The sequence below is a fragment of the Palaemon carinicauda genome, chromosome 7 (genome assembly GCF_036898095.1).
Source record: "Palaemon carinicauda isolate YSFRI2023 chromosome 7, ASM3689809v2, whole genome shotgun sequence".
Classification (NCBI taxonomy): domain Eukaryota; kingdom Metazoa; phylum Arthropoda; class Malacostraca; order Decapoda; family Palaemonidae; genus Palaemon; species Palaemon carinicauda.
Genome location: NC_090731.1, coordinates 87,159,580 through 87,175,020, shown reverse-complemented (window position 1 = coordinate 87,175,020; position 15,441 = coordinate 87,159,580). Strand labels below are relative to the sequence as shown.

General features: G+C 37.9%; 1 protein-coding gene across 8 annotated transcripts in view; it reads right to left on the bottom strand.

Moving 5' to 3' along the window:
• LOC137643956 (protein bric-a-brac 1-like) overlaps positions 1 to 15,441 on the bottom strand; it is an 89,533-nt gene that overhangs the window by 37,526 nt on the left and 36,566 nt on the right. For all 8 annotated transcript variants that reach the window (XM_068376747.1, XM_068376750.1, XM_068376748.1 and 5 more), the window contains 2 exons: positions 9,748 to 10,521; positions 2,884 to 3,057 (listed from right to left, as the gene is read on the bottom strand). In XM_068376747.1, coding sequence (XP_068232848.1) covers positions 2,884 to 3,057; positions 9,748 to 10,521 — 948 coding nt within the window. The remainder of the gene's footprint in view (positions 1 to 2,883; positions 3,058 to 9,747; positions 10,522 to 15,441) is intronic.

Here is a 15,441-nt window from a genome sequence, read left to right as displayed (position 1 = left end):
GCTCTTTTCATTATATTTTCTAGAACTTCTTAAAGCTATATAAATTTATATTTGTGTGCATAATTAATGCAAATACAATCATATAATAATACATATACTGAACAAATGTATGCATAAAGCTCTCCAAAATCCCATTATTATTATAACTAGCCAAGCTACAACCCTGGATGAAAAATCAGAATGCTACAAGTCCAAGGGCTCCATAAGAGATAGCCTAGTGGGGAAAGGAAATGGGGGAATAGCATATAAAATATGTAGCCTAAAAGCAATGAATAGAAAATATAAAACATTTTAAGATCACTAATGTTAAAATACTGTAGATCAATTATATATAACTATAAAATGAGGCTTATATCAACCTCCTCAGCAGAAAATAATTTGCAAAAAGTTTAAACTTCTGCTGAAGTTCCAACGATACATCTGCAACATTAGGAATATCATCCCATAATCTTGTCACAGCCTTACAGGTGGAGTAAAACTTCTGGAATACTATGTAGTATTGTACCCTATGATGGAGAAGACATGACTTTTAAAATTAACTGCATACTTGTACCTAGTACTGTGTACTAAGATCTGAATGCAATGGATGATTTGTATCATGAAAATCTTATGCAACAGTCATAAAAACTAATTAAACGACTGTGCCACAGATGAATATCCAAATCTAAAATAATGAATTTAACAGACCACAATTTTCTATCTAACAAATTAAGATGAAAGTCAACAGCTGACGACCAGACAGGAGAATGCTGTACTTGAAACAAGGTAGAATGGAAGACTTGAAACATTTCCTAAGGATAGACTAAATACAAAATATCTTAAAAGATTTAAAACAGTCCAAATGTGCAATCAAGATTCATACCTAGAATTTTAATAGAGTTGTATTTACAGTAGTTAAAGATACATCGTCAATACAAAGATCTGGATGTTGAGGAGCCACTGTCTTTGACCTACTGTTAATCATACTTTGAGTTTTGTTAGGGTTTAACTTCATCCCTCATAATTTGAACCAGGCACTAATTCTGGCCATTTTTATCATTATTATAATTATTACTAACTAAGCTACTACCCTCATTGGAAAAGCAGGATGCTATAAGCCCAAGGGCACCAACAGGGAAAATAGCTCACTGAGGAAAGGAAATAAGGATCATAAACTACACGAGAAGCAACAAATAATGAACATAAAACATCTTAAGATCGGTAACAATGTTAAAATAGATCTGTCATATATACACTATGAAGAGATACTTATGTCAGCCTGTTCAACATAATATCATTTGCTGCAAGTCTAAACTTGTTATTATGAACCTGACAATCCATAAAAATATTTTTAGGTTTACATTCACAATTATATAACACCAACTACAGACAGGGATTTGATTGAAAAAACCAGAATGTCATAACAGTATCACAGATGGGCTTGAAAATTCACTTACTATAATAGTATAGTCTCAACTCGCTCTCCCACGTTATAAAACTGAGCATGATGTGCTCTGGTCTAATATAACTCAATGCTTTTATATCTTTTCTTCAGTCATGATTCCTTCACTCTATTATAGAGTAATTGTTATTTAACAAAAACTAAAAAAAAAAAAAAAGAATAATTATACAGCACAGCATACTTAGTTATATAACAGGGGAGAGTAAGTTGAGACTGCTACTTTACTGCTATATGAGTGAATTTTTAAGCCCTGTTTAAATAATGGCTATTTATCTTTTTCTATTTGGTGTTACATAACTTTGAATGCTTTGCTGCATCTGTAACGATATTACTATGAATACTATCATTTATGTCATTTCTCTCAAAACTGAGATACACAAGTTTTTAGTTACATAAATACGTAGGGTGTGTGTGAGTGTGTGTCATTCAGGGTGCATTCATTGTTTGTAGTATTTGAGCATTTTCTGGTGTATCTCACCTAACCCAACTGAAATGGTAAGACCTAAAGGTAATAATAATAATAATAGTAATAATAATGGTGTTATATCTTTTGTCTTTACTCAACAATTACTATTTAAATCACATTTCCTCGATACCCTGGATTTTGAATGGCTTTAAATACTGAACATCCATATAAACCTACCAAGTCATATCCTCCTGTAATTTTCAATACTCAGCTACGATAATTTACAGATTAGCGAGCCTACAGTGTTTAACCAGTAAGTAGTGAAATCAGGATTCTTCAATGTTAAAAATGATGAACCCACTGCCACGACCTACATCTTAATTAATTGCTTAAATATGGAACTCATATAACAGTTCAAATACTCAATATATACAGTATACTCAATACTTCCAAACATGAAAATTATAATTAATAAATTGGTGTAAAATTAATGATAAAAACACAATTACTGCAGATGCTAGAAGCAAGAAATTTACAAAATTTTACATATTTTCAACAACACTGGAAAGGGAAATGACAGCCCCCCTTTATTGTAAATCATATAACTTAGAACTTAACAAATAATTAAATCTCCTAAAACTTGTATTCAATGGGCTCCAGGTTTGATATGTGTAGCAACTTCTATAATTGGTATCTTTCAAAATGGTCTGCTTTATTCAAACACACCTTTAGTCAATGCGAACAATAACATCACAGTGCACTAATTGTACCACTAACAGGATTAAAAGAAAAAAGCATTCTAAATACAAGCCAACATGCATTTTCCACTGGGTCATGCTGAAATGCAGTGTATCCTGGGGATATTCTGGATATCAGAGCTCTCATTCATAAAACAATACTGTAAGAAATTTCTTGTTGGTTGAATATGAAAACTGGTAAAAGCACAACAAATTTGTTAATACAAAAGTGAACAAATAACAGTCAGTCAAGATTTCCAGTAAATCCCATGGTGCAAACATACAAAATGTTTACTCACCAATGCAGGGTCAAAAGAGGAGCCTCGACTAGCTTCAGGACAGGATTCATGGTGATGGAGATCAGAATGAGGGTGTTCACCCCCACTGCTAGCATCTCCCATATCACTCCCTGTCCCACTTTCTACAGCCCAGTCCTCCTCTTCCTCTTCAACTGAGATATCTTCCTTGATCACCTGGTTAAAATGGAAAACATATCATTATCTAGTCAGGACAACCTTTATTTTAAAACTACACAAGTTTCTGAAATCATAAATTTTGATGCAATACAATCAGCTCTCAATTCTAACATTTACTGTATAACGCTTTTAATTACATAATTTCCTTATCAACAAAATAACTCATTTACTGAAGTATAAGTATTGTTTTGTAAGGTTAGATCATCAATGGAACTAAGTTTTAAAAAGTCAACAATAAAACAACATCCAAAATCTCAAGACACTTCATTGGAAATACCTATACAATCTATATACAGTATCTTAATAATTCTCAATGAATTATTATTGCAATATCATTGCAAGAAGCAATTAAAGTAGCTTTAGCTGAAGTTAGTTATAAGTAATATATGTTTTAATCATGAGTTTTTCTTACATCCTAAAACTGAAATTATTCAACAATCTTCAACAATTAGGTTCAATTTCTAATAATCAAGCTACTACATAGAATTTACAAACCTATAAATGGCTACCTCAAAATTATTTATGCCTATGTGAGGAATAAAAATAAAAGGCAAAAAAAATTCTCAAGTTATTAGGACACCTAGTGGGATGAAAAGAAGGCAACTAACTCTAGCATACATTACATATTCTCAACAGTGGAAAGCAACTAAGTTGTACAGTATATCCAGGCAAGAGCCCTCTTATGATTACACTAAATTTTCATCAATGTTAAAGGAAATTGACCATTATATGTAAGTGTTGGGTACATGAAAATATCATTACATGTAGCAATACTATTAGTGAATGAGGAAATCAAGTACATAAAAGTTTAATTTCAATAGATGATTTAGTTAAATTGAAACAAAACAACAAAATATAGGTTATAAAAGTTTAATTTCAATAGATGCTTTAGTTAAATTGAAACAAAACAAATATAGGTTAAAAAGTTTTGTCTGCTACAATGATTTCTCCAAAAGACAGAACCTAGAGTTAAAGTCAAAATATATAAACGCTATCTGTTTGTGATAAATGCGTCAGAATGCAATTTAAAAACAGATACGGTACTCATAATCAATGAAATTTTAACATACTGTACTACAGACTCACCCCTACTTACTATAACTCATGAAATATTGCATAAAAATGATTAAAACTCTCTTCTTTAGTACAACCTAAGTTGTTTTATTTCATTCCCAGCCATAACTGTTGTCTTCAAGTAGACTAGATTGAGAGAGAGAGAGAGAGAGAGAGAGAGAGAGAGAGAGAGAGAGAGAGAGAGAGAGAGAGAGAGAGAGAGAGAGAGAGAGAATAATTTTTCTTTTTACGAAAATTAATGAATATTCCATTCCTTTCAAAATATTCCTATAGCAAGTTATACAGTACAACAATAAACATTGAATGTATAAACTTATCAGATTAAAATCTTGATGTTTTCTCTGTCTATTGATTATTTGTTTCTAGTTAGATGAATAATAAGTTGCAAATAAAATGTCCTACAAAAAATTTTACGGTAAAAGGATTGGAAATTTCCATATTTATTAAGTAGTACTGTATACATTTATAATGCTTGCAAATACTGCTAAAGGATTCACCATGTGGTAAAGCTGTGTCGATGTCTTTCTCAAAATAAAAGTTTCCGATTTATCTCCTTGCAAAATTAATCCACCTCTAAGAACCACAGCGTCATCTGGCGATTGATGACACTTAGTTAGTAGATTATGCGATATATTTTCTTACGGGCTGCAACGCAAGAGCCTATCACTAACGTAGGGTAAGAATCTAAAATGAACCAACGTATTTCCTGAGGCATTTCAGTTTCTCGTCAACTGTGAGCTAATTACTAATACAGTACACTAATAAACTGAGTTCAAGTTACCCTTTTATCTTTCTCCAAAGTAAGAGGATAAGAAGGAAGAGACCTTTTTGTTGAGGTATCTATTTTCTTTGGTGAGAAAAAGCATTTCTGAAAGGTATCCAGATAAAATTAATTAAGATAAGTTTTGATTTCTCTTATTATGAATCACCAAATGCAACCATTTTCAAGACAACATATATAACATCAATATAAATTGTCGTCATAAGTATAAGAAAAACTGCTAATTCAGTTTCTGTTTTAGTGTTAAAACCTGTTCTGAGATGTATAAAAAATCTAGTGCTTAATTCAGGCATTGTATCAAAACTAAAGTAATTAATTCTCTGGAACCTATAATGTTATAGATTTCAGAACTGATTTACTAGAGAAATGCTGGTTGTGGATAACAAAGTGGAGGTATTCTTGAAATACCCCCTTTGAAGTTTGCAGCCCAAGTCCATCAAGATTCAAAATTATTTCATGGTTTTCAACTTGTTTAAATAAGACTATTTCAGATGGCACTTCCGAGGATGTGACACCCATTGTGGATTTGGTAATTAAACAGGAAACAAATGTCTGATCCTCAAAAGTAGTCCTTGTTTTCTCATAATGTATATCTTGCATTCAGTATAAGATATCAATGGGATTGATAAAGTTGCTAAACAGGTGGATGACGAGATAAAAAACGACACAGGTTTTTTCCTTTGAGCACCACGTTTCTCTCTATAAGCCTGTGGCTCCTATATCTTTTGAATTTTCACCTCTAATGATGGAAGGCCATCAGGACTTCGATTTAGAAGGTTCTCTGCCGAAACACTAAAGGACTAGTACACCTTATGGGACTATGATAGTCTTTCTCAACTTCTCCTGGTAGGGAAAGTTTTTTCTTATTCTATCTGATTTGGGGGAGACTTCAAATACTTCAGTAAAAGAGGTTTGTCGAATACCTATGGCCTCCAGCCAAGAAGCAAATACCTTTCCCAAGATTTCTACTCTATTCAACAAAGGGAGAGTTTTAAGAAGATAGAGATTGGCACTCTAATAGATGAGATAGATTGGCTATTTCGACTGGGTACAAATTAAGAATTTTTTTCAGAAACAGGAATTAATTTGCTGAAATATTGGTTTCTGTTAGAGCAAAGTATCTATGGAGGCTATAGAGATTTAGGCCATACTCAAGAAGCTAGTCTTATCAACTATCTGGCAGCAAACATAATTCTCTTCATGGTTGAGAATGTATTTGGGTCGTTTTGCTTTTAAAAAAAGCTACAAATATCATAATGGATTAGGTTATTCCAAGAAATAGCATTACTTTTTAAATAAGTTTTGTTTCAAAATTTTTAAGTTTATTATTTTAAAGATCTCACAGATATATAACAGCTTTCTTTACACCACTAACAAATTGGCTGTTAAAAACTGTATCAGATATCTCTATAATTTATTTCAGAACTAATTATTTTTACATTGGATGTTAGATTCTTGTCAGCCCTTGATATTCAGAGGGTTTAGGTAACAGAAACAGGCACAAAAAGCGGCAATTCGTGAATATTTACTGCCCTGGTGTGGGTCAAATCATAACCTACCAACTCGTGCAGTCAACGAGTTGGTGCAATAGTTTCAAGAAGGGAAGACCTTTCGCAAGGATAGAAAAAGGGAAATTCTTATTTTGGGGTAATTGACACAACTTTGAGTAGAAGCAACATGAATATAAAACAATAAGTTTTATCTTTAAAATCCTGTTTAAATTCTAAAAACATCATCAGAAAGACACGTCTTCTTTCCAACAAGCAACATACATTATTTACTTTGTTAATTCAGTATTTCTTGAATATCACTCCGATGTCACACTGACACGTAAGGCTCATACATTTTCTTTTTGTAGTAAATAACAAAACAACTGGGTAGAAAAATGACCACAATAGAAAATACAACTAAATAATAATGTGTTTATATGATGAATAATTCTCAAGCCACTACAATCCCACATATGAAAAGTACCCTAGGCCTATTATACTAACCCTTTAATTGAATTATAAGAGTTCAGAAAACAAGGTGGTGTTTACTATATTAGTATTAACAGTTATAAAGTTGCATTAAAGCATTAATCACTTTGCTCTATTGGACACACCTCTAGTACAGTAGTGTAATGTATTAGTAATAATAAGACAGAAACCCCAGGTTGTAGTGCATATGTACTGTTGCTACTGGGTGAGCTACCTAATAACAATAATAATAATAATACTTTTCCCCCATTCCTATTAGCTGTCATAATTCTTTACTTTGTCTTCTTATTTCCAAACATGTTCTATCCTGTAAGATTACTTGGTGAAATGTAATATTTTTCTTTTTATTAATTATTTCTTCATCTTTCATGGTATGGTACATTGAGGATTATTTGTAATTTCCAGTTGAATACTTGAACTATATTTAGTTTCTTAAAAATAATAACAACCAAAATAAACAACATGATGGGTTAAAGCTAACCATAAATTTATATTAAGTGATATTTGTATTCATCAAAATCTTATGATCTGACAATTGCAAAGTGCAATGATAGTAGCATTATCTCTAAGGGTTACAAGTAATATTTTTGTGAGTGAGAAAGGTAGCCTATGGGTACTAAATTCAATATCAAAACCTCTAGGTATAGTGCATAGGGCCAGCTTTTCTAACCTATAATAATATAAGGAGTTAAGGTATCTTGTCCCAGGCTTTTGTATGGTACATAACATCTCTTGAGTCACCACTTGCTGTCTCAACTCTCTCTTATACTAATATCTTGTTTTACTGTATGGCTACATATACAGTAGTAGCAATGATAACAATTCGTAATAATTGTCCGCCAGTCCAAGGAAATATGTTTATCACCAAACTGTGACACTGGAAATTAAATAAAACCTAATAATGGCAGACCGCACCAGACTAAAGGAAGCCTTAAATACCAGAACATAAAATGGCACTTAACTACATCAATTTTTTTGCACCTAAGGTTTCTGTTCTCAAATGAGGGACAATGGAGCAGGTAAAGTTGGAAAGCTTGGAAGGATACAGAAAAATAAATGATAAATAATGATTAATAATAAACAATAATAATAATATATAAATAATAATATATGTGCAGTACATAGTTTAGAGCTGAAAATATGCTGTAAACAACATCTAGTACTATTGATGAGAATCTGCAGACCCAGTCCTAAGTAGTATATTTTGTACATTGTAATTAATTGACGGTAAGAGCTTCATTTATGAAGTGGACAAAATGATGAAACAGGAAATCCTATGCACTGTGTTCCTCATTCTTAGTAATTACTGTGACTCAAAAATTCTTTGATCATGACACACAAAAAAATTTCTTGTTCTAGTTACCCATAAACTCAAGTGATGTCAGAACTTCAATTAAGTTAGTCAACATATTTTATACCACTAGGTTAAACTCTTAAGTGAAGAAATAGCATGATGGCAGGCAAATCAACTTCCAGATTCTAACAAACTATAATATGATTGCTTTTTTCAGAGGCCAAAAATCCAAACGATTCCCTTCTGTACTCAGACCCACCAAGAAGTTGAGGTCATGAGGGAATTGATGATCTATAACTAACTGCATATGTAGAGTCAAGCTTACACGAAACAGTTTTTAACCTTATATTCTCTCTCTGCCATTTCTAGAATTGTTTCCTGATGGTTGGATGACAGTTTCAACATCTACGTGATAATGGAAGTAGGAAGAGTGCTAATCTGCATATTTCAGTAGCCTAATTGTCAGCTATACATCTCTTACATAGCAGACAAAAGTTGGCTAATAATAAAGTCATGATTCTCAATGAATATACAAGTGTCTTACAGCCAACCAAAAAATATATCTTTTATTAATCAAATATTTCTGATAAAACATTTACTGTTTTGAAATTTGGACAATACTTGCACCCTTTTCATTACCAAAGATTTCTTGATAATTTTGAGGCACGATGGCATCCATGCTATAAAAACTTGTGCCCAGCAGGCAACTAAAAATTAGAGTGGATATAGATTTTAATACTTAAAAGAGTAAAAGGGAACCACATTTGTTATCTATAGATTATAACTTGATGCTTCCAGATATAGTATGTAGCAAAGCAGCCCTATAACTAAAAATAAAAAATGAACAGCATAAACCTTATGATTGTCTAAAATATACGTAGTACCACATCTCTAGACCTGCTCATAGTGGTTCAAATTTAATCAAATCTCCCATATCATTCATAAGTATTTTTAGGACAGTAGTATCAATATTAGACTACTCAAAGACATTGAAGGCTGAAGTGTTATTTATTATGAGTGTATTATCTGAAATGTAAGTGATTCTAGTAAAATAAAAAAAATTTCTTCGTGAAAATTCCAAATGGATTATTACAGCTTGTAAGTTTCAACATCAAACAGTTATCTCACAAGAAATGCTATTAAAAGTCATTTAAAGTTGAAATCCTTTATATGTTTTTTTTTCTAATTTTGAACTTGCTTTTATTGGCCTTTTCATTTCATAGAATGCTGATAGATTACTATACAGTACTGTACAGAAAATCTTGCAGTTGAAAGTTAAAACAGACACATGTAAAATTGATTTGCATTTGTATAAACACAAATACCACCTTCTCTTTGTCAAAGCTCAAATGTTACAGCAACAAAAGACTTCTGCTTTTGATTTACAGTACTGTATATAGAAAAAAAGAGTTTTTCTGATCATGTTCCTAAATTGTAAGCATTCATCAAGCAGCAACAGTGAAAGTATCTGTACATTAACAGCTTAAAATTAATCTAACTTCTAAATTGGATCATTCCTTCCCTCTCATTCAAAAATGGACATATCAATTTTGGCTTACCACATCTTCTTCCATCTTTGCAGAACTTTTCCAAGAAGGTCCAGGTAGTGGATCGGATTCATCATGAGGTTTTTCTTGACAATTAACTTCTGAGGTTGGTGGAAGAGGTAAAGGTGACCGTGGGGGTTGTGGTGTTTGAGGAGGTTGTGGCGTACTTGAGACATGCTTGGTATCATCTGGAGAGCTTTCCTTGTTGGGGTAATGAGTTTGATGGGACTGATGAGGTTGGTCGGGAGATACTGACTGGGTGCACTCGTTTTGGACATTATCAGATTGTGACACAGATGAGGAAGATGATTTTTGTGACAAATCATAGGGACTATTAGGCTCTGGGGGAGACAAATTACTATACACAAGGCCTACTGGACCAACAGGCATATAATCAGATTCTCGCGGAGTTCTTTTTTTCTTTGGTGGTGGGCTTACAGCAGGGTCTATAGGTGGCCTTGGAGTTGGGACCTCTCTGGATGATCTGTCCGGTCTTCTGAGATGCACAGGATCATCAGGAACAGCTAATCCTTTTACCTGCAGTCCCTCGGCCGTTTTAATTAATGATGCTAGATTATGATGGGGAACATTAACCTCACCTCTGTACATAAAATCTAATAATGCCTCCAAGTCTCTAGCAGAAACATCTTTCATGAACACTATAGGATGTTTACATGGATTCTTAGTGAACATCTCCTTAAAATAATCACTACATGTTGACAATACAAATTTGTGAGCTGGATATTGTTTCCCACCACAGGCCAATGTCACATCGATGAATACTTCCTGTAAAAGAAAGATACCACAATTATTAATTAAATTTAACAAATTTGGAGATAATTTGTATTTTTCCTAGCATAAAAACCTGGAGCTATTTATAGGGGTTATTACTTTTGGCAAAGTTGAAAGACTAGCAAAGACAATTTTAGTGAAGGATAACTAACCCAATCCGTTAGTTAGCGGGTGGGGGGTGATGTAGACCTTCTACTCCGGTCACTCACACCAGTCGGCTGAGTAACAACTTTTACTTTTGCTTTATGGCAGGACTTCTTGGGGGACAGGGTGGCGGGCCAATTTGTATACAGTAAATAGCTACAGGTTTGTATGCTAGGAAAAATACAAATTATCTGCAATTTGTTATTTGTTCCAGCGCAAATACAAACCCTTCGCTATTTATAGGGGTGACTTACTCTTAGGAGGGAGGAAGTCCTACAACCTGGCCTTGGCTATGACCCAGGGTTCTCTCTATTTCGATCTATGATCAAATTAGTAGGAACACTACCCTCGATCAAAACAAATATCGTTACAAAGTAATACACTGATAAAGCCCTACAGAAGCTTGTGTGAGAGAGACTAGTGACTTGTCTTTACATAAGAACTCAAGTACAAGCCTAGAGTTCTAAGACTTACCCAATATCCTCCCTCAAGAGGTATTGGGACTTAACAAAGTATTATGTAAAATACTAATGATGCACAAGGGAAATGAGTCTTACCTACAGAGAAGTGAGGTCAGATTTGCTGTGGTCTTGTAATGCTGTTTTCTCCAGGGGGCGAGAAGGTGAAAGGAAGAAAGGAGCCAGACATTCTTTCTCATTCACCCCAGACTAACCCAAGTAACCTCATCCCTCAACCCTCTGTTACCAGTCCATCAAGGAGCTTGAGGCATTCAGACCACTTGCCATGCAGCCACCACAGGACCAATGGAAAAGGTTTCCATGTTCCTGTGGGTTACGTCTTATAGGTAGTGGGCGGTGAAGGTTGTTCAACGCTTCCACACGCCCGCTTGCAGTACCTGCGCCACAGAGTAGTTTTTCTTGAATGCCAGGGACGTTGCAATGCCCCCGACGTTGTGACCTCTAGGTAGATTGGACGGAGGAGGGTCTGGATTGAGAGCATTTTCAATTACTTTCCTGATCCAAGAGGAAATCGTATTTTTCATGACCCTCCTCTTGACGTTCCCCGTGCTAACGAAAAGCGCTTGCACATGGGGGCAAGCTCCTGCTGTTTTCTTTTTAAGTAACACCTCAGACTACTTACTGGACATAATAACAGTTGGTCTGGATCTTCAGTTACAGAACGAAGACTCTATCCGGAATAGGCCAAACCTGGACTCCAGCACACACGGATTTTGAGTCTTAGCAACGAACTCAGGGATGTAGCTGAGGATTACTTCTCCCCATCTCCTGGAGTGGGAGATGTCAGCAGATAAACCGTGTAGTTCACTGAGTCTCTTGGCCCCCAACGTGAGCAAGAGCACCATCTGCCACGTTAGGTGGCGATCGGAAGCCTGGCGAAATGGTTTGTAAGGGGGGCCCTTCAGAGACCGAAGGACCCGAACCACGTTCTAAGGAGGAGGTATAAGCTCTGACTGGGGACAATTAAGCTTGTAACTACATATGAGCAAAGAAAGTTCCACCGAGGAGGAAATATCAACTCCTTTCAGGCTAAAGGCGAGATTCAAGGTTGAGCGGTAGCCTTTGACTGCCGAAACAGAGAGAAACATTTCTTCCCGGAGGTATATAAGGGACTCCGGTATAATTGGAACAGTGGCATCGAGGGGAGAGATACCCCTTCTACGACACCAACCACAGAAAACTGACCACTTTGCCTGGAAGACTGCCTCTGTGGATTTCCTGAGATGTCCAGCCATTCTTCTCGCAACTGGTTGTGAAAAGCCTCTCTGTGTGAGGAGGTGCTGGATAGTCTCCAGGTGTGAAGCCAAAGCGAAGCTACAGTCTTGTGGAAGATGTTGGCATGTGGTTGTTTGAGCAGATCGTGCTGTGGAAGGAGCTCCATCGGGATCTCCGTGAGGAGTTGCAGAAGGTCTAAGAACCATTCTGGATGATGCTATAGGGGAGCTATAAGAGTCATTTGCAAGTTGTTGCTTGCTCATACCTGGTCGAGTACTTTTCTCATCAGACAGAACTGGGGAATTGTGCAAGCGTCCAGGTTTATCCACCGTTGTTGAAAAGCATCTTGCCAATGAGCTTGGGGATCCGGGACTGGGGAGCAGTATATCGGGAGCCTGAAATTCAGGGCTGTTGCGAACAGATCCACAGTCAGGGAACCCCACAAAGTTAGGACTTTGTTGGCTATCAGAGGATTCAAAGACCACTCAGTGCCACCTATCACAGTTGCTCTGCTCAGCTTGTCTGCTAGCATATTCCGCTTGCCTTGAATGAAGTGAGCTGATAGGGTCACCGAGTTGTCTTCTGTTCATCTGAGTATCTCTACTACAAGATGGCACAGCTGCTGCGAAAAGGTACCGCCCTGTTTGTTCAGATAAACTACTACCATGGGGTAGTCGTTCATCAACACCACACAGTGCCCTGCCAGGAAATGGTGGAACTGTTTGAGGGCCAGGAAGGCTGCCCTCATCTCTAAGAGATTTATGTACTGGTACCTTTCTAATTCAAACCATTGGCCAGAGATGTAATGGTGCAGCATGTGGGGCCCCCCTCCCTTTTTTTTTATGCATCCGAAAAGAGCGTTAACTCTGGGGAGAGACGAGAAGATCAGATCTTTGCAGAGGTTTGGATCATCTGAGATCCGACCATTCCTCTAGTCTAGACCTATGCGGACTAGATGATCCCTGGAAATGCTGGACTGATTACACTTGGATTTCTGACGCCACTGGAGAAAGCTCATCCTGAGGCGATTGTTGGGAACCAGTCAGGTCAGAGAAGACAGGTGACCAAAAAGGCGAAGAAAACTCAGAGCTGGGAGCTCTTCCTGTCTCAGAAAGACCTGTGCTATGTTCTTCAGCCTTTGAATTCTTTTATCTGATGGGAAAGCTTTGAGCCTTAGAGTGTCTATGCACATGCCTAAGTATACCAGTTCTTGAGAGGGAAGCAGATGAGACTTCTCGAGGTTTATCACGATCCCCAGATCCTGGTAAAAACTTAGAAGCTCGTCTCAGTGGCGGAGACGGATACCGACTCTGTGAGCCCAAGATGACACTAGGGCGAACACTCTCGTGAAGACCTGAGGTGCTGTGGAAAGACCGAAACACAGCACCCTTAACTGGTAATACTTCTGGGTCAGCATGAATCTTAGATACTTCCTGGAAGACAGATGGATTGGGATCTGGAAGTATGCGTCCTTCAGATCCTTCATGAAGTCCTTGCGGTATTATCGCTTGTCTGACAGTGTCAGCCGTCTCCATTCTGAACGGGGTCTGTTCGACAAACCTGTTCAGAGCAGAGAGGTCGATGACTGGTCTCCAGCTTCCAAACACCTTTCTCACAAGAAAGAATTGACTGTAAAAGCCTGGGGACCCATCGAGGACCCCTTGGAGAACGCCCTTCTCCAACATGGTCTGAACTTCTGCCCTGAGGGCACACTCCTATGCGGATCCCTTCGCATAGGAGTTCGATGGAAGCTGCACTCGAGTCTGTGGAAGGAGAGAGAGAGAGAGTGACCGAGACACGATACCCTGAACTAACTGCCTTGACCGCCCAGGGCTAGGCTCCGTGGTGAAGCCACTTCTGCCAGCGGCTTTGTAGGCATACCCCCACAGGTGGACAAATGGGAGGACTGCCTGTCTTAATGGGATCGGCCCCGGCCAAATCCCTTCTCTCCCTTTCCTCCACAAAAGGACTTTTTACCACGAAGGGCTTGCTTAAACCCCCTTTGACCCTGTTCTTTCGGGTCTCTAGCCCTCTTTGTTTGCGGTTTCGGAGGTGGTTTCCACTGTGGCTGATAAGTGTAAGGCCTGGCTGTTAAGACCTTTTGGATGAGGGAGTCCTGGCTGGACTTCCTCCACCTCTCTGCCACCCGCTCAACATCCTCGGGGTTGAACAGGGAGGTACCTTCGACAGGTGCATTCCTAAGTCTTGCCACCTCGGCCTGAGGGAGTTGCCTATGGAATCTTCCTATGACGGCATCCCTCCTCTTTGGGATGGTGTTGGTCCAAAGGTTCACCACCTGATGGTACTCGATGGCCCGAGTACCAGACAGTAGGAAAGTCTCCATAGACTTCCTGGAGGACTCCCAAGACAGATCCTTAGATCATCTCAGTTATCTTGAAGATCCAAACCAGAAGTCTAGCCATGAAGTCGCCTGCATGGCGTACTTCGCCACCTTCTGGTTGAGGATCTCGGAGGCCGAGAACAAGACTGGAAGTCCCGTAAGCTTCCCGAAGGGCGTGGCCCTCGAGAGTGCCTTCATGGAATGATCGAGAGGCAAGGTAGGAAGAGACTCTCCGAGGATCTCGTGGTACTTCCTCTGAAACACATACGGAGGAGGAGGGAGCTTGATGGATGAGTTGGAGTGGAGAGAGGAGGTGGACCCAGTTGCCTAGGACACTGCCTTCTGTTTGGCACTCCTCAACCCCTTTGACCAGGGCAGAGCTGCACTGGCCCTCAGGGGTTTCCAAGTACCGTAAAAGTGGTCAAGGACAGTTTCTTTTCCATCTAGAGGGACTATCAATGAATCTGGCAGACACTTGATGGATCGAATGCAGGCTAAGACCTGCTAGAAGGCATGCTCTGATTGCTTCCTATCATCCTCCGTTAGCTTAGGGCTAGCGACAGCTGGCAAAGCGTCGTCCTCGGTATCGTTTTGCCCTTCCACATCCGAACTCTCACACATAGGAGCCCAGAGTGGATCGAAGTCGTCATCAGGATAGAATGGAGACAGGGAAACTGCTGAGGATGTGCTTGCTTCCAGCTGCCTAGCAGGCAGCAAAGGGGAAAGCCTAGGCAA